We start from the raw sequence: 27,449 nt of genomic DNA on the forward strand, positions 1-27,449 counted from the left end.
CTCTGGATTACTGCCCATTCCCAATCCCAGACTCTGGATTTACTGCCCATTCCCAATCCCAGACTCTGAATTTATTGCCCATTCCCAATCCCAGACTCTGGATTTACTGCCCATTCTCAATCCCAGACTCTGGATTACTGCCCGTTCCCAATCCTGCATCTGGATTACTGCCCATTCCCAATCCCAGACTCTGGATTACTGCCCGTTCCCAATCCTGCATCTGGATTACTGCCCATTCCCAATCCCAGACTCTGGATTATTGCTCATTCCCAATCCCAGACTCTGGATTATTGCCCATTCCCAATCCCGGACTCTGGATTACTGCTCATTGCAATCCCAGACTCTGGATTACTGCCCATTCCCAATCCTGCATCTGGATCACTGGCCATTCCCAATCCTGGACTCTGGATTACTGCCCGTTCCCAATCCCGGACTCTGGATTATTGCCCGTTCACGATCCCAGACACTGGATTATTGCCCACTCCCAATCCCAGACTCTGGATTACTGCCCATTCCCAATCCCAGACTCTGGATTACTGCCCATTCCCAATCCCAGACTCTGGATTACTGCCCATTCCCAATCCCAAACTCTGAATTACTGCCCATTCTCAATCCCAGACTCTGGATTTACTGCCCATTCCCAATCCCAGACTCTGAATTTATTGCCCATTCCCAATCCCAGACTCTGAATTTATTGCCCATTCCCAATCCCAGACTCTGAATTTATTGCCCATTCTCAATCCCAGACTGTGGATTACTGCCCATTCCCAATCCCGGACTCTGGATTACTGCCCATTGCAATCCCAGACTCTGGATTACTGCCCGTTCCCAATCCTCCATCTGGATTACTGGCCGTTCCCAATCCTGGACTCTAGATTATTGCCCATTCCCAATCCCAGACTCTGGATTACTGGCCCATTCCCAATCCAAGACTCTGGATTACTGCCCGTTCCCAATCCCAGACTCTGGATTACTGCCCATTCCCAATCGCAAACTCTGGATTACTGCCCATTCCCAATCTCGGACTCTGGATTACTGCCCATTGCAATCCCAGACTCTGGATTACTGCCCGTTCCCAATCCTCCATCTGGATCACTGGCCATTCCCAATCCTGGACTCTGGATTACTGCCCGTTCCCAATCCTCCATCTGGATTACTGCCCATTCCCAATCCCGGACTCTGGATTACTGCCCATTCCCAATCCCGGACTCTGGATTACTGCCCATTCCCAATCCCAGACTCTGGATTACTGCCCATTCCCACTCCCAGACTCTAGATTATTGCCTGTTCCCAATTCCTGAGATTTGAATTCCTGCCCATTCCCACATCTCTATGGGGAAGGTGTTCCTGTTGCAAACCCACCTGTACAGGGAGCCTCAGTGGAAATGCCCAGTCTATGAAGCTATCTCCCAAAGTCTATGTGAAAACCTTAGTATAAAGCAATCCCACAGCCATTTGTATCTGAAATTGATTTGAATACAAATAGGATTTTACCTGATATTCCTTCAGTTGCTGTGAGCAGCGCACCTCCTCAGCAATCCTCAGTGAAAAGTGCTTGCGTTTCGACACATATTCATGTCAGTTATTGTGGACAAAGGCACTTCTGCTTTTCAGAAATTGTAACGGTGCAGAAGTTGTGATAGACCAAAACACAGGGTCATCAGGGGCTGCACACTCGATGGAGCTGTCCCTTTCCTCTCTTTCTCTCTCATCTGACTCTTTGTTTTGGGCAGAGTGTGGACAAGCCCAGGGACTGGTACAAGAGGATGTTTCAACAGATTCACAGCAGACACACAGGTAACTGCGCATCATTGCTTTCAGTGACACGTAAGAACATGGATTGATGGGAAGGGAGGAGAGAGGAATGGAAAGGAGGGAGGAGAGTAAGATAGGAGAGAAGAATCAGGGAAAGGAGAGGAGGTGGAGGGAGGGTGAAGGGGGTTGGCGAGAGGAGGTGGAAGTGGGCAACAGTAGAGGAGAAAAGCAGGAAAAGAAACTGAGGTTGAAAAGTAGAAAGAAAGGCTTTCATTTATAGAAAATAGGTGCAGGAGGTGGCCATTCGGCCCTTCGAGCCTGCTCCGCCATTCAATATGATCATGGCTGATCATGCACTTTCAGTATCCCACTCTCACTTTCTCTCCATACCCCTTGATCCCTTTCACCACAAGGGCCACGTCCAGCTCCCTCTTGAACACATCTAACGAACTGGCCCCAACAGCTTTCTGTGGTGGAGAATTCCACAGGTTCACAACTCTCTGAGTGAAAACGTTCTTCCTCATCTCAATCCTAAATGACTTACCCATTACTCTTAGACTGTGACCACTAATTCTGGACTTCGGGAACATTCTTCCCACATCCAGCCTGTCCAGTCCCGTCAGGATTTTATATGTTTCCATGAGCTCTCCTCTCATTCTTCTAAATTCCAGTGAGTACAAGCCCAGTCGATCCAGTCTTTCTTCATATGTCAGTCCTGTCATTCCAGGAATCAGTCTGGTGAACCTTCACTGGACTCCCTCAACAGCAAGAATGTCCTTCCTCAGACTGGGAGACCAAAACTGCACACAATACTCACTAAAGCCCTGTATACTGCAGTAAAACATCTTTACTCCCATACGCAAATCCTCTTGCTATGAAGGCCAACATGCCATTAGCTTTCCTCACCGCCTGCTGTACCTGCATGACAACCTTCAGCGACTGTTCCACCATGACATCCAGATCATGTTGCACTTCCCCTTTTCCTAAACTTTTCCTATACAATGCCCTTCTCAATTTTATAACATCCTGAAAGGCTGCACAGCCTTAATATCAAGACGGCATTTCCAACCGAGCAGCACTCCCTCATTGACACTGGGTGTGTAGCCAATGTTTACCTGTGTTTGTTTGAACTCACAACATATTGACTCAAAGTGAGATTGCTCCCCACTGAGTCATGACTGATAATTTTATCAAAGAATGTTAAAATCCAAATGTCTTTGGGTAAACACCTGAACTTTGACTCTGATCTTTGTTGGTTCACTGGGAGAATGATAAAGTAAAGTTTATTTATTATTGTCACAAGTAGGCTTACATCAACACAGGTTACTGTGAAAATCCCTTAGTCGCCACACTCCAGCGCCACACTGAGGGAGAATTTAGCATGGCCAATGCACCTAACCCGCATGTCTTTCAGACTGTGGGAGGAAACCAGAGCACCTGTAGGAAATCCATGCAGACACGGGGAGAACGTGCAGACTCCACATAGACAGTCACCCAAACTGGGAATTGAACCTGGGTCTCTGGAGCTGTGTGGCAGCACTGCCAACCACTGTGCCACCTTGGCACCCATTCTTGAGGGACATAACTTTCCGTGAGGGAGGGATTTCCGAAGGAGGAATTACTGTGGGAGGAGATTCCTGGAGGCTTGGATCCTTGTGGCTGGGGATTTCTGGTGGAAGTTGATTCTTGGGGAAGTGGATTCCAGGGGGATCAGATTTCCGGATTCCGGGGAGGGGGAGTAGATTCCGGGTTGAAGGGATTCCTGGGGGATGAGATCCCAAGAGAAGGACATTGAAGGGGAAATGGAGGGAGGTGCATTGGACATCCAGAGAATGTGAAAGGCGCTGTATAAATGTATTTTGCTGTTTCCAGAATAAAATATCTGGATTTTTGATTAATCTTTTATAACAGATGATGAATTTGGCATCAATGATGTGACAGACCAATCAGACGGTAAGTTTAATGATATATTCTCACTGGATAAAGATCACTTGTTTCACACTTAGCAACCTTGTTCAGTGTTCAGATCTGAAACTGATTAATTTGTTGACGGGAAGGGGGCCAAAGAATGTGGAATAAAGATGGGTAAATGAGGTTGAGGTGCAGACCAACTGTGACTTGACTCACTGTCACAACAGGCTGAAGGGTTCAATGGCCTCCACCTCTTCCTATGTTCCTCCCTATTGTATTTGGTGAGTTGAAAGGTTTTATTTGTGGATTTTTGTTCAGGGTTTTCATGCTTACCTTTCTGAGTGATGTGGGTGTGACTTGCAAGCCCGGCATTTATTACCTGACATGCATCAGAAGAGAATTTGGATAGGGGAGGGAGAGGGTTTCTTGTATGAGTCTGTGGCATTCACTCCCAGAGTTCATGACTGAAGCAGAGACCAGGGCAACATTTCAGAACAGAGTAAATCAGCATATGAAGGCAAGGAGGCTGAAGGAATATGGAACAGGGTGAGTACAGAGGATTGACAGACTGGAAGGGCAGAAGATTATTGTTCAGTGACCCTTGTGAAAGTGTGAGGGACACTGTTCCTGGTCCATTCTCCGTGGTAATGACTCGATTAATCAGAGCACTTGCCAATCCATCAGTACCATTTTCTCATGCAGTATAACTTGTTGTTCCCTTTGAAATTTGGTTTTCTTGCATTTGTCCTGATGAGTGCAGACAAAAAGCTTCAGTAACATGTCTCTTTTTTTTAGGAATATTTATATTTGCCGATGACACAGATATGTGGCATTGTGGGCAGTCTGTCATAGAGCTTTACGGCATAGAAAGAGGCCCTTTTGCCCCATCATGTCTGCACTGGCCATCAAGCACCTATCTATTTTAATCCCATTTCCAGCACCTGGTCCATAGCCTTGAATACGATGGCATTTCCAGTGGTATATTAGTTGGTTATCTCAGTTGGCTGGATGGCTGGTTCATGATGCAGGGTGACGCCTACAGTGCAGGTTCGTTCCCGTACTGGCTAAGGTTATTCATGAAGGCCCCGCCTTCTCAATCTTGCCCCACCGCCTGAGATGTGATGGTCCTCGGGTTAAATCACCACCAGCCTTTGGTCATCTCGGACCATAATGACTTCACCTTTAAGGACGGCATGGTGGCACAGCCCTTAGCACTGCTGCCTCACAGCACCAGGGACCCATGTTCAATTCCTGGCTTGGGTCACTGTCTGTGTAGAGTTTGCACATTCTCCCCGTGCCTGCTCCGGTTTCCTCCCACAGTCCGAAAGATGTGCTGGTTATGTACACTGGCCATACTAAATTCTCCCTCAGTGTACCCGAACAGGAGCTGGAGTGTGGTGACTAGGGGATTTTCACAGTAACTTCATTGCAGTGTTAATGTAGTCTACCTGTGATAATAAAAATACACTTAAACTTAAAAGTAAACATCTAAATGCTTCTTAAAATTGAGGGTTCCTGCCTCTCCCACCCTTTCAGGCAGTGAGTTCCAGATTCCCACCATCCTCTGGGTGTAAAAGTTTTTCCTCAAACCCCTCTAAACCTCCTGCCCCTTACCTTACTGTGGGTAGGACATGACATGAAAAAGAGGTGTAGATCGATGAAGTGAATAGGCAAAACTGTGGCAGCTCTGTAACTGTGTCAGGTCATCCATTTTGGACCGAAAGAGCATAGAACTTTCTATAACTAATACTTTTCAATGGGGAGAAGCTAAAAACAGTGTGGAGGTTGAGGTAGATTATTGAAATGCCATGACAGACACACAAAATACTCAAAAAGTCTAATGGAATGCTGGCCTTTACCTTTCGAGATCAGAATACAAGTCAACATAAATCACGATTCAGCGATTCAAAACCCTGGTTAGACAACATCCGTTAGCAGTTCTGGGTATGACACGATATATTGGCCTTGTAATCTGAATTAATAAAATAATACCAGAGTTAATCTCAAGGAAAGATTAATGAAAGTATTTTTTACAGCAAAACTCCAGAACTGTACTACCAAGCGACTAAATATGAACATGTGGTTCTCGATTTCATCACCCAAGTCATTGATTTGTAATGACTGGAGTTTAGAAGTTAAGGGGTGATTTGATCAAGATTTACTGTAAGGGTAGATTGAGAGAAATTATTTCCATTACTTGGAGATAATTAAAGCCACTGAACGGGACACATGGGCACACAAAAAGGAGGGCAGAAGTTTGGAACTCTCTTCCACAAATTGTTACAATCCCCAGAGATTGATAATTTAACAGCTGAATTTCCCAGCGACCAATAGAAAGAGCTGAGGAACAAGATTTCACATTTGAAGAATTTTACTGTAACAAACAAGCTGAAATCAACATAAATCAAGCAATACGTAACAGGCAAATAATACACCATGCTAAAGAAAAGGTACACCCACATTAACTAACGGAATCAAAGTGCACCTTTGCTGTGCACCATGCTTTTAACAGATGTGTAACACTATAGAAACTATCCCTCTGTGACTCCCCACCCTCCAGCTGGCTCACTTCTCCCTGCTGTGCTAGGTCAAAACTTAGTGTACTTCAAAAATTGTTACACTCAGCATGAATTCTCTAAATCTGATTTTCACCAGCAAACTCCTGGTTCCTTGAATCTCCAAAGGTCCCATCTGTCCCTTCCCTTTCAAACAGAAAACAAACAAAACACAGGCATCTTCCTTGTTGTTAGCATAAAACAGTCCTTCTCAGCTTCCCCACACAGCAGTAGCTACTTTGTCTGCTTCTCCCTGTGTCTCACAAAAAGGCTGTGCCTTTTGTGTACAGATGTGAGAACCATCAAATGATTTCCATTCGACTCTCTCCCTCATGGCAACCAGATTACATGGGCCTGTATCCAAGCGGAGGTGTTTATTTCGAAATAATCATCCCCTTTTTCACCCTAACTTCAAGGAGACATTTCAAAATCTAACTGCCTTGTAAAGTCCGGGTTCATAATAGGATGATAAATGATCGAGCAGTTGTTAATTTGAAATCTGAGATTGAGAAAAGTTTTGGGAGACAAAGATACCAAAGGTTATGAGGCAAAGGCTGGTATATGTAATTAGGTCTCAAGGGACTGCATTGTCCCTTCTGCTCATGTGCTCCTGAAGTGAGACTTGAACACTGAGTGAGAGGTGGAGAGTACTTCACACAATCCCACACCTGGTCTGGTAGCAAATGGCCAAGGAGTTGATAAGTATGAAGATAGGATATGGAAGATCCTTATTTCAATCTCTTCTCTTTCAGGAGAATCCCATTCCAGTGACCTTCCTCACGGTTTGCCAGAAGTGGAGGTACCAGAATCTGATATTGTGCAGTCGGATTTCACCCTGAGTCATTGGTAGGCATGTTGGTGACGTTTGCTGTCATTGGAGATTCAGAACAGGAAGGGTTAATTTCCCCTCCCTTTACCGAACACAAATTCCTTCCAAATGACCCCAGCTGTCATTCCTGTCTGCAGTGTTGTGGAATGAGTATCCCTGAAGTGGCCAAACATAACGGGGGTTGGGAGTTTACTCCTGATGAGGTTTATTAATTAGACGGTTAAAATCCGGAGAGAACTCAAACTATCCTGGCTTGGTGCTTCTGGGGACATCAGTCTAAGTCTAAGCATTCCTTCAACAGCACAATGCCTGATCCAAGGATGAAATGGCTGGAGGCTGCAGCTAATAGAGATGCTGGCAGCCCGTGCCCAAGACCATCTCCCCTATGCCATTCTCCCCTCTCCCTTTCCACCCTTCCCACTCAATCAGACAGAGGGGCTGAATGGCCTCCTCCTGTTCCCATGTTCAGGCCCACAGAAAGGGGTGGCAGAGAGACCAAGTTCCCTCTCAGACACGAGCCAAAGTGCTGAGAATACAGAGAGCTGAAAGAAGATGTTGCTTTGTCTGCTGTGAGCAAACGATGAAATAGTGACTGTGGAATGTGAGCGATGTGTTTGTGTTCAGTCCAGCCACAGACGAGAGTCTCAACATGTTGTCAGATGTGGAGTTTCACCAAGAAACTCAGACTCAGCTCGCATCTCCCTGAACAACCATAAGATTTGATTTGGCATTTCCTTTCTGGTCTGCAGGAAGGAGCTGGAACTCAGAGGGGTGCAGAGTGAAGGCCACAGGCTGCAGGCTCAGCACAGGAGTATATTCAACTATGAGCCACAAGACTGGACAGTCCAGAGGCCTGAGCAACAGGTCAGTTCCTTCTCGCTGTGCTTTCTCACATCACCCTCTGTTTATCCTCTCTCTATCTATCTCACTCTCTCTATACTCTCTCTCTCTCTTTCCCTATCTCTCGTTCCTTCACTCTCTATCCCTCTCTCAGTCTTTAATCCTTCCCTATCTCTATCTCTCTTTCTATGTCTCTATACTGCCCTGTACCTCTCTCACTTACTATCTCTCTATCTCTCGGTCTGTCTCTCGATATACCTCTGCATCTATCCCTATCCATATCAGTCCCTCGCTCTAACTCTCCTCCTTCTCCTTCTCACTGTCTTCCCCCTCTCTCCTCCCCCTTTATCTCCCACTCGCTAGATCCTCCCTCCATCTTCCCTGTCTCTCCCACCATCTTATCTCTTCTCACCATCTTGCTTTCCCTACTCTCGTTCCCCCATCTCATGCTCACATCTCATTGCCCCCTTCCCCTCTTGTTGCCCCACATCTCATCACCCCTCCCTCTTGTCCTCTCTCCCAAACCCTACTCCTCTCGCTCCCTCCATCCCCCTCTTGCTCCGTCAATCCCCCCTCGCTCCCTCAATCCCCCTCACTCCCACCACCCCCTCACTCTCTCCATCCCCCTCTCGCTCCCTCCACCTCCCTCTCGCTCCCTCCACCTCCCTCTCGCTTCTTCCACCCCCCTTCACTCTCTCCAGCCCCCCCTCACTCCCTCCATCCCCCTCTCACTCCCTCCATCCCCTTCTCGCGCCCTCCAGCCCCTCTCGCACCTTCCACCCCCTCCCGCTCCCTCCATCCCCCTCCCGCTCCCTCCATCCCCCTCTCGCGCCCTCCACTCCCCTCTCACTCCCTCCATCCCCCTCCCGCGCCCTCCACCCCCCTCTCAGTCCCTCCATCCCCCTCCCGCGCCCTCCATCCCCCTCCCACGCCTTCCATCCCCCTCTCGCGCCCTCCATCCCCCTCCCGCGCCCTCCACCCCCCTCTCGCATCTTCTACCCCCTCCCGCTCCCCCAACCCCCCTCTCACTCCCTCCATCCCCCTCCCGCGCCCTCCACCCCCCTCTCGCACCTTCCACCCCGTCCCACTCCCTCCACCCTCCTCTCGCTCCTCCACCCCCCTCTCGCTCCCTCCACCCCCCTCTCGCTCCCTCCACCCCCCTCTTGCTCCCTCCACCCCCCTCTCGCTCCCTCCACCCCCCTCTCACTCCCTCCAACCCCTCTCACTCCCTCCATCTCTCTCTTTCTCTAATAATTGGTATCTCCTTGTTGATAATCTGTCCTCTCTCTCTGGAGAGGGAGGGGGACATGTCACTGCATCGGGCTGTGAACACCCGCTCTCTCTCTCTCTCTCTCTCTGCAGTCAGTCAGTCTGAGCTTGTGACAGATGGAGGTTGTAAGAATCTCTCACAACAAGCTCACCCTCTGCTCCGTCAGATTGTACAAACTCAGGTCTGACCAGTGCAAACATCAGACTGACCAGAGGCCCATCAGCAACCAGGGATCTGTAAATCCTTGCAAACTGTAACACCAAATCTTCCAGCTTGTTCCTGAGTGGCATATCTAGGGAGCTGGATTAACATCAGTACAGATACAGTCAGTAACACAGGGTGCTGGGGGAGAGGGGTTACTGAGTGACAGTGTGAGGGAGCTGGATTAATATCAAGAGAGATACAGTCAGTAACACAGGGTGCTGGGGGCGAGGGGTTACTGAGTGACAGTGTGAGGGAGCTGGATTAACATCAGTACAGATACAGCCAGTAACACAGGGTGTTGGGGGAGAGGGGTACTGAGTGACAGTGAGAGGGAGCTGGATTAACATCAGGAGAGATACAGTCAGTAACACAGGGTGCTGGGGAGAGGGGTTACTGAATGACAGTGTGAGGGAGCTGGATTAACATCAGGAGAGATACAGTCAGTAACACAGGGTGTTGGGGGAGAGGGGTTACTGACTGACAGTGTGAGGGAGCTGGATTAACATCAGGAGAGATACAGCCAGTAACACAGGGTGCTGGGGGAGAGGGGTTACTGAATGACAGTGTGAGGGAGCTGGATTAACATCAGGAGAGATACAGTCAGTAACACAGGGTGTTGGGGGAGAGGGGTTACTGACTGACAGTGTGAGGGAGCTGGATTAACATCAGGAGAGATACAGTCAGTAACACAGGGTGCTGGGGGAGAGGGGTTACTGAGTGACAGTGTGAGGGAGCTGGATTAACATCAGGAGAGATACAGTCAGTAACACAGGGTGCTGGGGAGAGGGGTTACTGAGTGACAGTGTGAGGGAGCTGGATTAACATCAGTACAGATACAGTCAGTAACACAGGGTGCTGGGGGAGAGGGGTTACTGAGTGACAGTGTGAGGGAGCTGGATTAACATCAGGAGAGATACAATCAGTAACACAGGGTGCTGGGGGAGAGGGGTTACTGAGTGACAGTGTGAGGGAGCTGGATTAACATCAGGAGAGATACAGTCAGTAACACAGGGTGTTGGGGGAGAGGGGTACTGAGTGACAGTGAGAGGGAGCTGGATTAACATCAGGAGAGATACAGTCAGTAACACAGGGTGCTGGGGGAGAGGGGTTACTGAGTGACAGTGTGAGGGAGCTGGATTAACATCAGTACAGACACAGTCAGTAACACAGGGCGCTGGGGGAGAGGGGTTACTGAGTGACAGTGTGAGGGAGCTGGATTAACATCAGGAGAGATACAGTCAGTAACACAGGATGCTGGGGTAGAGGGGTTACTGAGTGACAGTGTGAGGGAGCTGGATTAACATCAGGAGAGATACAGTCAGTAACACAGGGTGCTGGGGTAGAGGGGTTACTGAGTGACAGTGTGAGGGAGCTGGATTAACATCAGGAGAGATACAGTCAGTAACACAGGGTGCTGGGGTAGAGGGGTTACTGAGTGACAGTGTGAGGGAGCTGGATTAACATCAGTACAGATACAGTCAGTAACACAGGGTGCTGTGGGAGAGGGGTTACTGAGTGACAGTGTGAGGGAGCTGGATTAACATCAGGAGAGATACAGTCAGTAACACAGGGTGCTGCGGGAGAGGGGTTACTGAGTGACAGTGTGAGGGAGCTGGATTAACATCAGTACAGATACAGTCAGTAACACAGGGTGCAGGGGGAAGAAGGATTACTGAGTGACAGCGTGAAGGAACTGGATTAACATTAGTAGATATACAGTCAGTAACACAGGGTGCTGGGGTAGAGGGGTTACTGAGTGACAGTGTGAGGGAGCTGGATTAACATCAGGAGAGATACAGTCAGTAACACAGGGTGCTGGGGTAGAGGGGTTACTGAGTGACAGTGTGAGGGAGCTGGATTAACATCAGTACAGATACAGTCAGTAACACAGGGTGCTGGGGGGAGAGGGGTTACTGAGTGACAGTGTGAGGGAGCTGGATTAACATCAGGAGAGATACAGTCAGTAACACAGGGTGTTGGGGGAGAGGGGTACTGAGTGACAGTGAGAGGGAGCTGGATTAACATCAGGAGAGATACAGTCAGTAACACAGGGTGCTGGGGGAGAGGGGTTACTGAGTGACAGTGTGAGGGAGCTGGATTAACATCAGTACAGACACAGTCAGTAACACAGGGCGCTGGGGGAGAGGGGTTACTGAGTGACAGTGTGAGGGAGCTGGATTAACATCAGGAGAGATACAGTCAGTAACACAGGATGCTGGGGTAGAGGGGTTACTGAGTGACAGTGTGAGGGAGCTGGATTAACATCAGGAGAGATACAGTCAGTAACACAGGGTGCTGGGGTAGAGGGGTTACTGAGTGACAGTGTGAGGGAGCTGGATTAACATCAGGAGAGATACAGTCAGTAACACAGGGTGCTGGGGTAGAGGGGTTACTGAGTGACAGTGTGAGGGAGCTGGATTAACATCAGTACAGATACAGTCAGTAACACAGGGTGCTGTGGGAGAGGGGTTACTGAGTGACAGTGTGAGGGAGCTGGATTAACATCAGGAGAGATACAGTCAGTAACACAGGGTGCTGCGGGAGAGGGGTTACTGAGTGACAGTGTGAGGGAGCTGGATTAACATCAGTACAGATACAGTCAGTAACACAGGGTGCAGGGGGAAGAAGGATTACTGAGTGACAGCGTGAAGGAACTGGATTAACATTAGTAGATATACAGTCAGTGACACAGGGTGCTGGGGGGAGAGGGATTACTGAGTGACAGTGTGAGGGAATTAGATTAACATCAGTAGAGATATAGTCAGTAACACAGGGTGCTGGGGGAGAGGGATTACTGAGTGACAGTGTGAGGGAGCTGGATTAACATCAGGAGAGATACAGTCAGTAACACAGGGTGCTGGGGGAGAGGGGTTACTGAGTGACAGTGTGAGGGAGCTGGATTAACATCAAAGAACAGTACAGCACAGGAAACAGGCCCTTCGGCCCTCCAAGCCTGTGCCGCTCATTGGTCCAACTAGACCAATCGTTTGTATCCCTCCATTCCCAGGCTGCTCATGTGACTATCCAGGTAAGTCTTAAACGGTGTCAGCGTGCCTGCCTCCACCACCCTACTTGGCAGCGCATTCCAGGCCCCCACCACCCTCTGTGTAAAAAACATCCCTCTAATATCTGAGTTATACTTCGCCCCTCTCACCTTGAGCCCGTGACCCTTCGTGATCGTCACTTCTGATCTGGGAAAAACCTTCCCACTGTTCACCCTATCTATCCCCTTCATAATCTTGTACACCTCTATTAGATCTCCCCTCATTCTCCGTCTTTCCAGGGAGAACAACCCCAGTTTACCCAATCTCTCCTCATAGCTAAGACCCTCCATATCAGGCAACATCCTGGTAAACCTTCTCTGCACTCTCTGTAACGCCTCCACGTCTTTCTGGTAGTGCGGCGACCAGAACTGGACGCAGTACTCCAAATGTGGCCGAACCAGCGTTCTACACAGCTGCATCATCAGACTCCAGCTTTTATACTCTATACCCCGTCCTATAAAGGCAAGCAGTAGAGATACAGTCAGTAACACAGGGTGCTGGGGGAGAGGGGGTACTGAGTGACATTGTGAGGGAGCTGGATTAACATTATTAGAGTTACAGTCAGTAACACAGGGTGCTGGGGGAGAGGGATTACTGAGTGACAGTGTGAGGGAGCTGGATTAACATTAGTAGAGATACAGTCAGTATCACAGGGTGCTGCGGGAGATAGGGGTTACTGAGTGACAATGTGAGGGAGCTGGATTAACATCAGGAGAGATACAGTCAGTAACACAGGGTGCTGGGGGCGAGGGGTTACTGAGTGACAGTGTGAGGGAGCTGGATTAACATCAGTAGAGATACAGTCAGTAACACAGGGTGCTGGGGGAGAGGGGTTACTGAGTGACAGTGTGAGGGAGCTGGATTAACATCAGTAGAGATACAGTCAGTAACACAGGGTGCTGCGGGAGAGGGGTTACTGAGTGACAGTGTGAGGGAGCTGGATTAACATCAGTACAGATACAGTCAGTAACACAGGGTGCTGGGGGAGAGGGGTTACTGAGTGACAGTGTGAGGGAGCTGGATTAACATCAGTACAGATACAGTCAGTAACACAGGGTGCTGGGGGAGAGGGGTTACTGAGTGACAGTGTGAGGGAGCTGGATTAACATCAGTAGAGATACAGTCAGTAACACAGGGCGCTGGGGGGAGAGGGGTTACTGAGTGACAGTGTGAGGGAGCTGGATTAACATCAGGAGAGATACAGTCAGTAACACAGGGTGCTGCGGGAGAGGGGTTACTGAGTGACAGTGTGAGGGAGCTGGATTAACATCAGTACAGATACAGTCAGTAACACAGGGTGCTGGGGGAGAGGGGTTACTGAGTGACAGTGTGAGGGAGCTGGATTAACATCAGTAGAGATACAGTCAGTAACACAGGGTGCTGGGGGAGAGGGGTTACTGAGTGACAGTGTGAGGGAGCTGGATTAACATCAGTAGAGATACAGTCAGTAACACAGGGCATTGGGCGATTCGGTACCTCCTGTTTGTCAGTCCCCCAATACCTCCTCTAACATTACTGTTTTTTTCCAATTATTTAGGATGTGTCTTCAGTTCTGAGCTCACCAACGAGGAGACTGTCGAACTCAGTTGAGGTAAGGGACTGTGCTGAATATCTTAACTATCCCCATCTCCAATCACCTTACTTGAGAAAGGATTATACTGGCACTGGAGGGGGTGCAGAGGAGATTCACTAGGTTGATTCCGGAGCTGAGAGGGTTGGCTTAGAAGGAGAGACTGAGTAGACTGGGGCTATACTCATTGGAATTCAGAAGAATGAGGGGAGATCTTACAGAAATATATAAGATTATGAAGGGAATAGATAAGATAGAAGCAGGGAAGTTGTTTCCACTGGCGGGTGAAAGTAGAACTCGGGGGCATGGCCTCAAAATAAGGGGGAGCAGATTTAGGACAGAGTTGAGGAAGAACTTCTTCACACAAAGGGTTGTGAATCTGTGGAATTCCCTGCCCAGTGAAGCAGTTGAGGCTACCTCATTGAATGTTTTTAAGGCAACGATAGATAAATTTTTGAACAGTAAAGGAATTAAGGGTTATGGTGAGCGGGCGGGTAAGTGGAGCTGAGTCCACAAAAAGATCAGCCATGATCTTATTGAATGGCGGAGCAGGCTCGAGGGGCCAGATGGGCGACTCCCGCTCCCAGTTCTTATGTAACCTCCAAATCAGACGAGTGTGCTCTGGGCCGTGTTTGTGACACGCCCCTCATTGTGCTACTATACCTGACTCTTGCTCTCTGCCCACTGCAGATAGTAATCCCCGAGGCAGTTAATCGAAACAATTGGGGAGAGAGGGGGAAAGGGAGGCCTGACAGGGAGTTGAGCAGAGGACAGAGTGGGGCAGAGAAGGACAGCACCAAGTGACAGGAATATCCTCGAGATAGAAAGAGCGACAGAGATGTGGAGAGAGACTGAGAAGGACTGGGAGAGAGCGGGAGATGGGGGAGAGGGGTTCGGTGGGAGAGAGACAGACAGAGATAGAGATAAATACGAAAAGTGACAGGGATGGAGAGAGACAGATGGAAAGAGAGGTAGGGAGTGAAATGTGGTGAGACAATTGGGGAGAGAGGGAGAGGGATGGTGACAGAGAGAGAGAGAGAGATGGTGTGGTGGTGGTACAGAGAGGGAGAATGAATCTCAGACAAAAACCCAACGCTGAAGGATCATTGGGATTGTTAAGAGGTTGGGTGGGCTGTGTATGCATTGGCACCCAGAGGTGAGGAATTTAAGCAACTGCTCAGTGTCCTGAAATGTCTAAGAATGTCCACAATCTTGTTCCTGTATCAGTGTCGTGGCCCAGTGCAACTGAAGATTGTAGTTTGCCAGTCTGGAGCATCCCTAACTATTTCTCCTGTTTATTGGTGCAGCTTTCACTCGAGAAAGAGTTGAGCCAGCTGGGGGCGGAGTTAGATTCTGATCTGAAGAACCTCAAACTGCGGCTGGCAAAGAGAGAGAGGACGTCCCAGGTACTGATTTCCCTGCTAACAGTCACCCTGACTTCAGGCAGCTTTGCACTCAATCCTGAACACTAACTTAGCTGTTCCACTCACTGCTTCCAACACACTCCAGGCTGACATTTTGTCTTCCAGCCCTCTTCTCTGAAACTCTGCTGTCTGTTTGCTAACTCAGAGCAAGTCCTGTTCACACATCATGCCTCATAGTCTGTGACTATGGGTTGTACTTTCAATCCTGGATAAACGACAGCTCAATTATAAAATTCTCACATCCTTTATAACTTTGTCCCTCACTATCCCTGTCATCTTGTCCAGCCTACAGTTCACTAAGATTACTGCAATCTGACCTCTGATACATCCTCGCTTCCAATCACTCCATCATTGGCGACTGTACTGTCAGCTGTCTGGGTCTGAAGATTTCCAATTTGTCCCCTAACCGCTTTGCCCTCTCTATTGCTCTCTCCTTCTTTCACCCCTATAAACCCAGCTCTTCCGACAGCTGTGCTAATATCTCTCTGGCTCAATGGCACTTCTGTGAAGTAGCTGGAGACATTTTCACAGAATCTGTACAGTGCAGAAGGAGGCCATTCAGCCCATTGAGTCTGCAGTGGCTTTCTGAAAGAGCATTCTACTGATTCCCATTCTCCATAACTTTGCATGTGTTTTTTATTTCAGATAGCAATCCAATTTCCTTCTGAATACCTCGATTGAAGCTGCCTCCATCACTCTCCCAGGAAGTTCCCAGACTGAGTGAACGTCAGTTTCTGCACATTACTGCTTATTTTACACCTGTGCCCTCTGGTTCTTGTTGCTCTCTTGAGCAGGAACAGTTTCTCACTATTTATCCTCAGGATCTTGAATTCCTCTATCAGGTTTCCTCTCAGCCTCCTGAGCAACATTTCCTTATTTTTTATTCATTTGTGGGACATGTGTGTCGCTGGCTGGCCAGCATTTATTGCCCATCCCGAGTTGCTCTTGAGAAGTGGCGAGCTGCCTTCTTGAATCGCTGCAGTCCACGTGCTGTGGGTTGACCCACAATGCCGTTAGGGAGGGAATTCCAGGATTTTGTCCCAGTGACTGCAAAGGAACGGTGATATATTTCCAAGTCAGGATGGTGAATGGCTTGGAGGGGAACTTGCAGGTGGTGGTGTTCCCATGTATCTGCTGCCCTTGTCCTTCTAGATGGAAGTGGTCGTGGCTTTGGAAGGTGCTGTCTAAGGATCTTTGGTGAATTGCTGCAATGCATCTTGTAGATAGTACACACTGCTGCTACTGAGTGTTGTTGATGGAGGGATTGAATATTTGTGGATGGGGTGCCAATCAAGCGGGGCTGCTTTGTCCTGGATGGTGTCGAGCTTCTTCAGTGTTGTTGGAGTTGCACCCATCCAGGCAAGTGGGGAGTGTTCCATCACACTCCTGACTTGTGCATTGTAGATGGTGGACAGGCTTTGGGGAGTCAGGAGGTGAGTTACTCACCGCAGTATTCCTCGCCTCTGACCTGCTCTTGTAGCCACTGTGTTTATGTGGTGAGTCCAGTTGAGTTTCTGGTCAATGGTAACCCCAAGGATGTTGACAGTGGGGGATTCAGTGATGGTAATACCATTGAATGAATAGAGGCAGTGGTTGGAGTGTCTCTTATCTGTGGAATCATTCTTGTGAATCTCTTCTGTACTCTCTCCAACACCTTTACATCCTTCCTCAAGTATGGTACCTAGAACAGGTCACAGTGTTCCAGATGAGGCCTATCTGTTGTCTTATACTAGTTCAGCATGACCTTTCTTTTGTACTCTGCCCCATCAATAAAATCTGAGATACTACATGCTGATTAACTGCTCTCTCAACATTTCCTGCCATCTTCACTGACTTATGTACATATACGTCGAGGTCCCTTTGTTCCTGCACCTCTTTAAGAATTCCTCCCTTTGTTTTATACTGTCTCTACATATTCTTTCTGCTAAAATATATCACCTCACACTTCTCTGCATTGAACTTTGTCTGCCACTTGTCTACCCAGTTCACCATATTGTATTAATGATTTGGATGAGAATATGGGAGGCATAGTTAGTAAGTTTGCAGATGACACCAAGATTGGTGACATAGTGGACAGTGAAGAAAGTTATCTCCAATTCCAACAGGATCTTGATCAATTGGGCCAGTGGGCTGACGAATGGCAGATGGAGTTTAATTTAGACAAATGCGAGGTGATGCATTTTGGTAGATTGAACCAGGGCAGGACTTACTCAGTTAATGGTAGAGCGTTGGGGAGAGTTACAGAACAAAGAGATCTAGGGGTACATGTTCATAGCTCCTTGAAAGTGGAGTCACAGGTGGACAGAGTGGCGAAGAAGGCATTCGACATGCTTGGTTTCATCAGTCAGAACATTGAATAGAGGAGTTGGAACGTCTTGTTGAAGTAGTACAAGACATTGGTAAGGCCACACTTGGAATACTGTGTGCAATTCTGGTCACCCTATTATAGAAAGGATATTATTAAACTAGAAAGAGTGCAGAAAAGATCTATTAGAATGCTACCGGGACTTGATGGTTTGAGTTATAAGGAGAAGCTGGATAGACTGGGACTTTTTTCTCTGGAGCGTAGGAGGCTGAGGGGCGATCTTATAGAGGTCTATAAAATAATGAGGGGCACAGATCAGCTAGATAGTCAATATGTTTTCCCAAAGGTAGGAGAGTCTAAAACTAGAGGGCATGGGTTTAAGGTGAGAGGGGAGAGATACAAAAGTGTCCAGAGGGGCAATTTTTTCACACTCAGGGTGGTGAGTGTCTGAAACAAGCTGCCAGAGGTAGTAGTAGAGGCGGGTACAATTTTGTCTTATAAAAAGCATTTAGATGGTTACATGGGTACGATGGGTCTAGAGGGATATGGGCCAAATGCGGGCAATTGGGATTAGCTTAGCGGTTTTAAAAATAAGGGCGGCATGGACAAGTTAGGCCGAATGGCCTGTTTCCATGCTGTAAACCTCTATGACTCTATGACCAGTAGGTGTTTGCCCTTTTGAAGTACAAGACTATCCTCATCACAGCTGACAACATTTCCAATCTTGGTACTGTCGGCAAATGTTGAAATGATGCCCTAAACACCACAGTCTGGGTCATTAATACACAGTGAGAAGTTTAACAACACCAGGTTAAAGTCCAACAGGTTTATTTGGTAGCAAATGCCATTCGCTTTCGGAGCGCTGCTCCTTCGTCAGATGGAGTGGAAATCTGCTCTCAAATTTCCACTCCATCTGACGAAGGAGCAGCGCTCCGAAAGCTAATGGCATTTGCTACCAAATAAACCTGTTGGACTTTAACCTGGTGTTGTTAAAACTCTTACTGTGTTTACCCCAGTCCAACGCCGGCATCTCCACATCATTAATACATGTCAGGAAGAGCAAGGGTCCCAACGCTGATCCCGGGGGAACTCCACTCCAAACCTTCCTCCGATCTGTAAAACCACTCTTTCCCACTTTCCTGTCACTCAGCCAATTTCTTATCCAAATGCCTACTGTCCCTTTTATTCCATGGGCTAGAATTGTATTCACAAGTCTGCTGGGTGGCATTGTATCAAATGTATTTTAAAAATCCATGTACAACCTCATCAACAGCATTACCCTAATCAACGTTCTCTGTTACCCCCTCAAAAAACTCCAAGTTAGTTAAACAGGATTTTCTGTCAACGAATTCATTCTGGCTTTCCTTAATTATCCTACACCTGTCTAAGTAATGACTGATTTTGTCCTGAAAGATAGTTTCCAGAGGTTTCCCTCCCTCTGAGGTCCCTCAGTATCTATGGATACATCTCATCAATCCTGCTAACTTACTCTGTTACAAACAGTATATTTCACTTGTTCACAGAAATGACTACTCAATCTTTTCCTGTCACCTTGCTCAGCAGCTTCAGCCACTCACACCAATTTATATGACCTTTTTCTACCTTGTTTCTGATGAGTAAAGTTCCTCAGTCAATACGGACACTCCCCGGTTAAGTTTAGAATGGGCTGGTCCAGCTCTGACGAAAGGACATCCAGACTTGAAATGTTGGCTCTTTCTCTCTTCACAGATGCTGTCAGGCCTGCTGAGATTTTCCAGCATTTTCTGTTTTTGTTTCAGATTCCAGCATCAGGAGTATTTTGCTTTTAGCTTAGAGTGGGACAAGTTTCAGTGGGCCATTGTTGCTGGGATCACCCTCCAGCTGAGTCCCTATTCTGTTTGCCTGGTCACATGCTGATTCCAATTCACTCACTCACTGCAACACTGGGTCAGAAATGGCTGGGTTTCAAATTACTAACTGGACTGAATGCAGGATGAGTACAGGACAGATTAGATACAGAGTTAGCTCTGGGGCCACATGGTGGCACAGTGGTTAGCACTGCCACCTCACGGCGTCAGTAACCATGCTTCGGGCCCGACCTTAGGTGACTGTGTGGAGTTTGCAAGTTCTCTCCATGTCTACATGGGTTTCTTCCAAGTGGTCCAGTTTCCTCCACAGTCCAAAAGTGTGTAGGTTAGGTGAATTAGCCATGGTAAATGTGCGGGGTTAAAGGGATGTGTCGGAGGGGAGGGCCTGCATGGGATATCCTTTCGGAGAGTCAGTGGAGACTCAATAGGCCAGTGGCCTCTTTCTGCACTGTAGGGATTTGATGGTTCTATGGTACACTGTCCCATAGGTACAGCACGGGGTTAGATACAGAGTTAAGCTCCCTCTACACTGTCCCCATCAAACACTCCCAGGACAGGTACAGCACAGGGTTAGATACAGAGTAAAGCTCCCTCTACACTGTCCCCATCAAACACTCCCAGGACAGGTACAGCACAGGGTTAGATACAGAGTAAAGCTTCCTCTACACTGTCCCCCATCAAACACTCCCAGGACAGGTACAGCACGGGGTTAGATACAGAGTAAAGCTCCCTCTACACTGTCCCCATCAAACACTCCCAGGACAGGTACAGCACGGGGTTAGATACAGAGTAAAGCTTCCTCTACACTGTCCCCCATCAAACACTCCCAGGACAGGTACAGCACGGGGTTAGATACAGAGTAAAGCTCCCTCTACACTGTCCCCATCAAACACTACCAGGACAGGTACAGCACGGGGTTAGATACAGAGTAAAGCTCCCTCTACACTGTCCCCATCAAACACTCCCAGGACAGGTACAGCACGGGGTTAGATACAGAGTAAAGCTCCCTCTACACTGTCCCCCATCAAACACTCCCAGGACAGGTACAGCACAGGATTAGATACAGAGTAAAGCTCTCTCTACACTGTCCCCATCAAACACTGCTCTCTCCACTCACATTGTTTGTATCTTAAAGACTTGATTAGCTGTAAGTATTCGCATTCCAACCATTATTCATGTAAATTGAGTTTGTGTCTTTATATGCCCTGTTTGTGAACAGAATTCCCACTCACTTGAAGAAGGGGCTTGGGGCTCCGAAAGCTTGTGTGGTTTTTGCTTCCAAATAAACCTGTTGGACTTTAACCTGATGTTGTTAAACTTCTTACCCCATCAAACACTCCCAGGACAGGTACAGCACGGGGTTAGATACTGAGTAAAGCTCCCTCTACACTGTCCCCATCAAACACTCCAGGTCAGGTACAGCACGGGGTTAGATACTGAGTAAAGCTCCCTCTGCACTGTCAGGTACAGCAAGGACCAAGGACACTGACTACATGATATGCTGACAGCTTTGTACCTCAGAATTCTGTTTGTTAGCAGATGAGATGAGGTCAGGTGGAGTTTAGGACCCTGTGTTGACTTGTTGACTCAGTGTGAGTAACTGACAGCTTCCAAGAATTCCCCATTCCAATCATTCCATCCTGTCTCCTCCTGGGTTCCGGACTCAGATCTTTCAACACTTCTCCGTCTGCTCTTTTTCAGGAAAGCTTGGGAAGCGAGCAGCTGGAAGGGCAGCGTCTGGGAATCAGGTGAGTGGCAAATGGCAGGGTGTGGGCGAGGAGAGACAGGGAGTGGGTGTGAATACAGGTCAGGCTGTAGCTGGAATCATTCAGCATTTCACGGCATTTTGGGTGGAATTCTCCCAGCCACTGCCTCGCTTCAAGCTGCCTGTGTGAATTTACAGCAATCACAGTCTGGTTCCTGCACCAAGATATCAACAAAATGATCCTGTGACACGATTTACCTGCCCTGGGCTCACAGCCTGTCGATTGTGCTGCGATTATATAAGCAGTGTCTGAGCAGTTGACGAGAAACGTAATGGCAGGATCATGTCCCCCTGCTGTTGGGGAGTGTGGAATATATCTGAATACTAAAGAAAGGGAGTATGGTGTACACCAGAGTTACAGTGAGGGGTGTGGGGTACATCAGAGTGTTACAGTGAGGGCTTTGGGTATTTCATAGTGTTACAGTGAGGAGTGTGGGGTATATCTGAGTGTGACAGTGAGGGGTGTGGGGTATAACAGAGTGTTACAGTGAGGGGTGTGGGGTATATCAGAGTGTAACAGTGAGGGGTGTGGGGTATAACAGAGTGTTACAGTGAGGGGTGTGGGGTATATCAGAGTGTTACAGTGAGGGGTGTGGGGTATATCAGAGTGTTACAGTGAGGGGTGTGGGGTATATCAGAGTGTTACAGTGAGGGGTGTGGGGTATAACAGAGTGTTACAGCGAGGGGTGTGGGATATATCAGAGTGTAACAGTGAAGGCTGTGGGATATAACAGAGTGTTACAGTGAGGGGTGTGGGATATATCAGAGTGTTACAGTGAGGGGTGTGGGGTATAACAGAGTGTTACAGTGAGGGGTGTGGGGTATATCAGAGTGTAACAGTGAGGGGTGTGGGGTATATCAGAGTGTTACAGTGAGGGGTGTGGGATATATCAGAGTGTAACAGTGAGGGGTGTGGGGTATATCAGAGTGTTACAGTGAGGGGTGTGGGGTATAACAGAGTGTTACAGTGAGGGGTGTGGGGTATAACAGAGTGTTACAGTGAGGGGTGTGGGATATATCAGAGTGTTACAGTGAGGGGTGTGGGGTATATCAGAGTGTTACAGTGAGGGGTGTGGGGTATATCAGAGTGTTACAGTGAGGGGTGTGGGGTATAACAGAGTGTTACAGTGAGGGGTGTGGGATATATCAGAGTGTTACAGTGAGGGGTGTGGGGTATATCAGAGTGTTACAGTGAGGGGTGTGGGATATATCAGAGTGTTACAGTGAGGGGTGTGGGGTATATCAGAGTGTTACAGTGAGGGGTGTGGGATATATCATAGTGTTACAGTGAGGTGTGTGGGGTATATCAGAGTGTTACAGTGAGGTGTGTGGGGTATATCAGAGTGTTACAGTGAGGTGTGTGGGGTATATCAGAGTGTTACAGTAAGGGGTGTGGGGTATATCAGAGTGTTACAGTGAGGGGTGTGGGATATACCAAAGTGTTACAGTGAGGTGTGTGGGGTATATCAGAGTGTTACAGTGAGGTGTGTGTGGTATATCAGAGTGTTACAGTGAGGGGTGTGGGATATATCATAGTGTTACAGTGAGGTGTGTGGGGTATATCAGAGTGTTACAGTGAGGTGTGTGGGGTATATCAGAGTGTTACAGTGAGGGGTGTGGGGTATATCAGAGTGTTACAGTGAGGGGTGTGGGGTATATCAGAGTGTTGCAGTGAGGGGTGTGGGGTATATCAGAGTGTTACAGTGAGGGGTGTGGGATATATCATAGTGTTACAGTGAGGTGTGTGGGGTATATCAGTGTTACAGTGAGGTGTGTGGGGTATATCAGAGTGTTACAGTGAGGTGTGTGGAGTATATCAGAGTGTTACAGTAAGGGGTGTGGGGTATATCAGAGTGTTACAGTGAGGGGTGTGGGATATATCAGAGTGTTACAGTGAGGTGTGTGGGGTATATCAGAGTGTTACAGTGAGGTCTGTGGGGTATATCAGAGTGTTACAGTAAGGGGTGTGGGGTATATCAGAGTGTACAGTGAGGGGTGTGGGATATATCAGAGTGTTACAGTGAGGGTTGCGGGATATATCAGAATGTTACTGTGAGGGGTGTGGGATATATCAGAATGTTACTGTGAGGGGTGTGGGGTATATCAGAGTGTTACAGTGAGGGGTGTGGGATATATCAGAGTGTTACAGTGAGGGGTGTGGGGTATATCAGAGTGTACAGTGAGGGGTGTGGGATATATCAGAGTGTTACAGTGAGGGGTGTGGGATATATCAGAGTGTTACAGTGAGGGGTGTGGGATATATCAGAGTGTTACAGTGAGGGTTGCGGGATATATCAGAATGTTACAGTGAGGGGTGTGGGATATATCAGAGTGTTACAGTGAGGTGTATATCAGAGTGTTACTGTGAGGGGTGTGGGATATATCAGAATGTTACTGTGAGGGGTGTGGGATATATCAGAGTGTACAGTGAGGGGTGTGGGGTATATCAGAATGTTACAGTGAGGGGTGTGGGGTATATCAGAATGTTACAGTGAGGTGTATATCAGAATGTTACTGTGAGGGGTGTGGGATATATCAGAATGTTACTGTGAGGGGTGTGGGGTATATCAGAGTGTTACAGTGAGGGGTGTGTGATATATCAGAGTGTTACAGTGAGGGGTGTGGGATATATCAGAGTGTTACAGTGAGGGGTGTGGGGTATATCAGAGTGTTACAGTGAGGGGTGTGGGGTATATCAGAGTGTTACAGTGAGGAGTGTGGGGTATATCAGAGTGTTACAGTGAGGTGCGTGGAATATATATGTGAGATTATGGGCTTCTCTGCCGATCCGCAGACATGATGAGCACTCTCCTGTCACTTGCAGTCTGCAGGCGGATGCACAGGGAGTCTTATCAAATCCTGTGGCTGTCCTCTGGGGTCCTCTCCAGCTCTTATCTCCATTGTGTTGTCCATCTGTGGAGGGACAAAAAGAGTTAAAGAACTAATTTTGAGTATCCCCCTGAATACTTGTTGTTCATCAGGGTAATGGGTTCACTGAATTCAAATGTTCTTTTCTCTGAATGTTTCAAAACCAGTGGAAGGGTCATCCTCAATTCAAATGAAACTCTGACCTACTGCAATAGTTCACCAGTTTAGATTCTTCTACACAATAAACGTGTAACTCCAAAGAATGTTTGCTGCTGCCTGAGTCAGATACCACTGTTGAAATTATTGGAATAGGGATGTCTATAAATGGATGGTCATGACTGCCCCCTCTGTCCCTGAATGTTCCTCCTTCTGATTGGGCACACTCCCTATCCTTCCTGCATTGTAATTGGCTGGCTTTCTGCTGGGTAGCCATTAATTGGCCATGTCACACATTATCTAACATCTTCCAAAGGCAGGGTGGGAGTGAGGGGTTCACTCCCACCCTGAAGCTACTGGTGAAGGTTTTCTGCATGCCTAGTTTTGGTGCAGTAAGCGGTTTAATGTTTCACTTCTGTGTCGGACACCCTCCCACCAACAATGTTTGTAAAGTTCAGCCCAAAGAATATACAAAGGGAAATCTGTTGGTTTAGTGAGTGGCAAATAATTGGCAGTTTGATTATAATAGTTGTATAAAACTTTGGTGAAGCCACAGCTAGAGTACTGTGTGCAGTTTTGGTTGCCACATTACAGGAAAGATGAGCACTCCTATACTATTCTCCTTATACATCTATGACTGTGTGGCCAAATTCCCCTACAATTCGATTTTCAAGTTTGCTGACGACACCACCGTAGTGGGTCGGATCTCAAACAATGATGAGACAGAGTACAGGAATGAGATAGAGAATCTGGTGAACTGGTGCGGCAACAATAATCTCTCCCTCAATGTCAACAAAACAAAGGAGATTGTCATCGACTTCAAGAAGCATAAAGGAGAACATGCCCCAACATCAACGGGGACGAAGTAGAAAGGGTCGAGAGCTTCAAGTTTTAGGTATCCAGATCACCAACAACCTGTCCTGATCTCCCTCATGCTGACACTATAGTTAAGAAAGCCCACCAACCCCTCTACTTTCTCAGAAGACTAAGGAACTTTGGCATGTCAACTATGACTCTCACCAACTTTTACAGATGCACCATAGAAAGCATTCTTTCAGGTTGTATCACAGCTTGGTATGGCTCCTGCTCTGCCCAAGACCGCAAGGAACTACAAAAGGTCATGAATGTAGCCCAATCCATCACACAAACCAGCCTCCCATCCATTGATTCTGTCTACGGTTCCCGCTGCCTCGGCAAAGCAGCCAGCATTGTTAAGGACCCCACGCACCCCGGACATTCTCTCTTCCACCTTCTTCCTTTGGGAAAAGATACAAAAGTCTGAGATCACGTACCAACCGACTCAAGAACAGCTTCTTCCCTGCTGCTGTCAGGCTTTTGAATGGACTTACCTTGCATTAAGTTGATCTTTTTCTACACCCCAGTTATGACTGTAACACTACATTCTGGTATGGAGGGTCTTAGCTATGAGGAGAGATTGGGTAGACTGGGGTTGTTCTCCTTGGAAAGACGGAGAATGAGGGGAGATCTAATAGAGGTATACAAGATTATGAAGGGTAGATAGGGTGAACAGTGGGAAGCTTTTTCCCAGGTCGGAGGTGACGATCACGAGGGGTCACGGGCTCAAGCTGAGAGGGGCGAAGTATAACTCAGACATCAGAGGGACGTTTTTTACACAGAGGGTGGTGGGGGCCTGGAATGCGCTGCCAAGTAGGGTGGTGGAGGCAGGCACGCTGACATCGTTTAAGACTTACCTGGATAGTCACATGAGCAGCCTGGGAATGGAGGGATACAAACGATTGGTCTAGTTGGACCAAGGAGCGGCACAGGCTTGGAGGGCCGAAGGGCCTGTTTCCTGTGCTGTACTGTTCTTTGTTCTTTGTTCTGCACTCCTTCATTTCCTTCTCTATGAACGGTATGTTTTGTCTGTATGGCGCACAAGAAACAATTCTTTTCACTGTATGTTAATACATGTGACAATAATAAATCAAAGCAAATCAAATCAAAAATGTGATTGCATTGGAGGGGGTGCAGAGGAGATTCACCAGAATGCTGCCTTGGATGGAACATTTAAGTTATGAAGAGAGGTTGGATAGGCTTGGGTTGTTTTTGTTGGAGCAGAGAAGACTGAAGGGTGACCTGATTGAGGTGTACAAGATTATGAGACATGGACAGACTGGATAAGGAGCAGCTGTTCTCCTTAGTTGAAGGGTCAGTTTCAAGGGGCATAGGTTCAAGGTGGGGAACAGGAGATTTCAGGGGGAATTGAGGAAAAACTTTTTCACCCAGAGGGCGGTGACAGTCTGAAATGCGCTGCCAGGGAGAGTGGTAGACCTCACGTCCTTTAAAAAGTATCTGGATGAGCACTTGGCACATCATAATTGGATAATTGGAACACATTCTGGGGAAGGTGGGACCTGTACAAACAGGACGGGGTGCACCTGAACCAGAGGGGCACCAATATCCTAGGAGGGAAATTTGTTACGGCTCTTCAGGGGGGTTTAAACTAATTTGTCAGGGGAGTGGGAAAAGGAGTTGTAGTCCAGAAGTCAGTGAGGGTGGTGAGGTATTGGGGAAGGTATCAGGGTCAAGGGTGGGTACCGGTAGACAGGAAAGTGGGTTGAAGTGTGTCTACTTCAATGCAAGGAGCATCCGGAACAAGGTAGATAAACTTGGGGCGTGGATTGGTACTTGGGACTACGATGTTGTGGCCATTACGGAGACATGGGTAGAACAAGGACAGGAATGGTTGTTGGACGTTCCGGGGTATAGATGTTTCAGTAAGTGTAGGGAAGCTGGTAAAAGAGGTGGAGGAGTGGCATTGTTAATCAAGGATAGTTTAACGGCTGCGGAAAGGCACTTCGAGGGGGATCTGCACACTGAGGTAATATGGGCTGAGGTTAGAAATAGGAAAGGAGCGGCCACGTTGTTAGGAGTTTACTATAGGCCCCCAAATAGTAATAGAGATGTGGAGGAAGAAATTGCTAAGCAGATTATGGATATGTGTGGGGGTCACAGGATAGTTGTCATGGGGGAGTTGGGAACAGAAACTGTCAGAGAAAGGAACTAATGAAAAGTGGAACTTTTTCAAGGAATAAATACTGGGTGTCCTTGATAGGTATGTCCCTGTCAGGCAGGGAGGAAATGG

General features: G+C 47.8%; 1 protein-coding gene across 3 annotated transcripts in view; it reads left to right on the top strand.

The window, feature by feature from the left end:
- Positions 1 to 27,449, top strand: part of LOC144510205 (vinexin-like) — a 97,156-nt gene that overhangs the window by 37,706 nt on the left and 32,001 nt on the right. For all 3 annotated transcript variants that reach the window (XM_078239698.1, XM_078239696.1, XM_078239697.1), the window contains exons 6-12: positions 1,734 to 1,797; positions 3,667 to 3,708; positions 6,974 to 7,067; positions 7,800 to 7,914; positions 13,946 to 13,999; positions 15,286 to 15,384; positions 21,256 to 21,302. In XM_078239698.1, coding sequence (XP_078095824.1) covers positions 1,734 to 1,797; positions 3,667 to 3,708; positions 6,974 to 7,067; positions 7,800 to 7,914; positions 13,946 to 13,999; positions 15,286 to 15,384; positions 21,256 to 21,302 — 515 coding nt within the window. The remainder of the gene's footprint in view (positions 1 to 1,733; positions 1,798 to 3,666; positions 3,709 to 6,973; positions 7,068 to 7,799; positions 7,915 to 13,945; positions 14,000 to 15,285; positions 15,385 to 21,255; positions 21,303 to 27,449) is intronic.

This window comes from Mustelus asterias, chromosome 22 (assembly GCF_964213995.1).
Source record: "Mustelus asterias chromosome 22, sMusAst1.hap1.1, whole genome shotgun sequence".
Taxonomy (NCBI): Eukaryota; Metazoa; Chordata; class Chondrichthyes; order Carcharhiniformes; family Triakidae; genus Mustelus; species Mustelus asterias.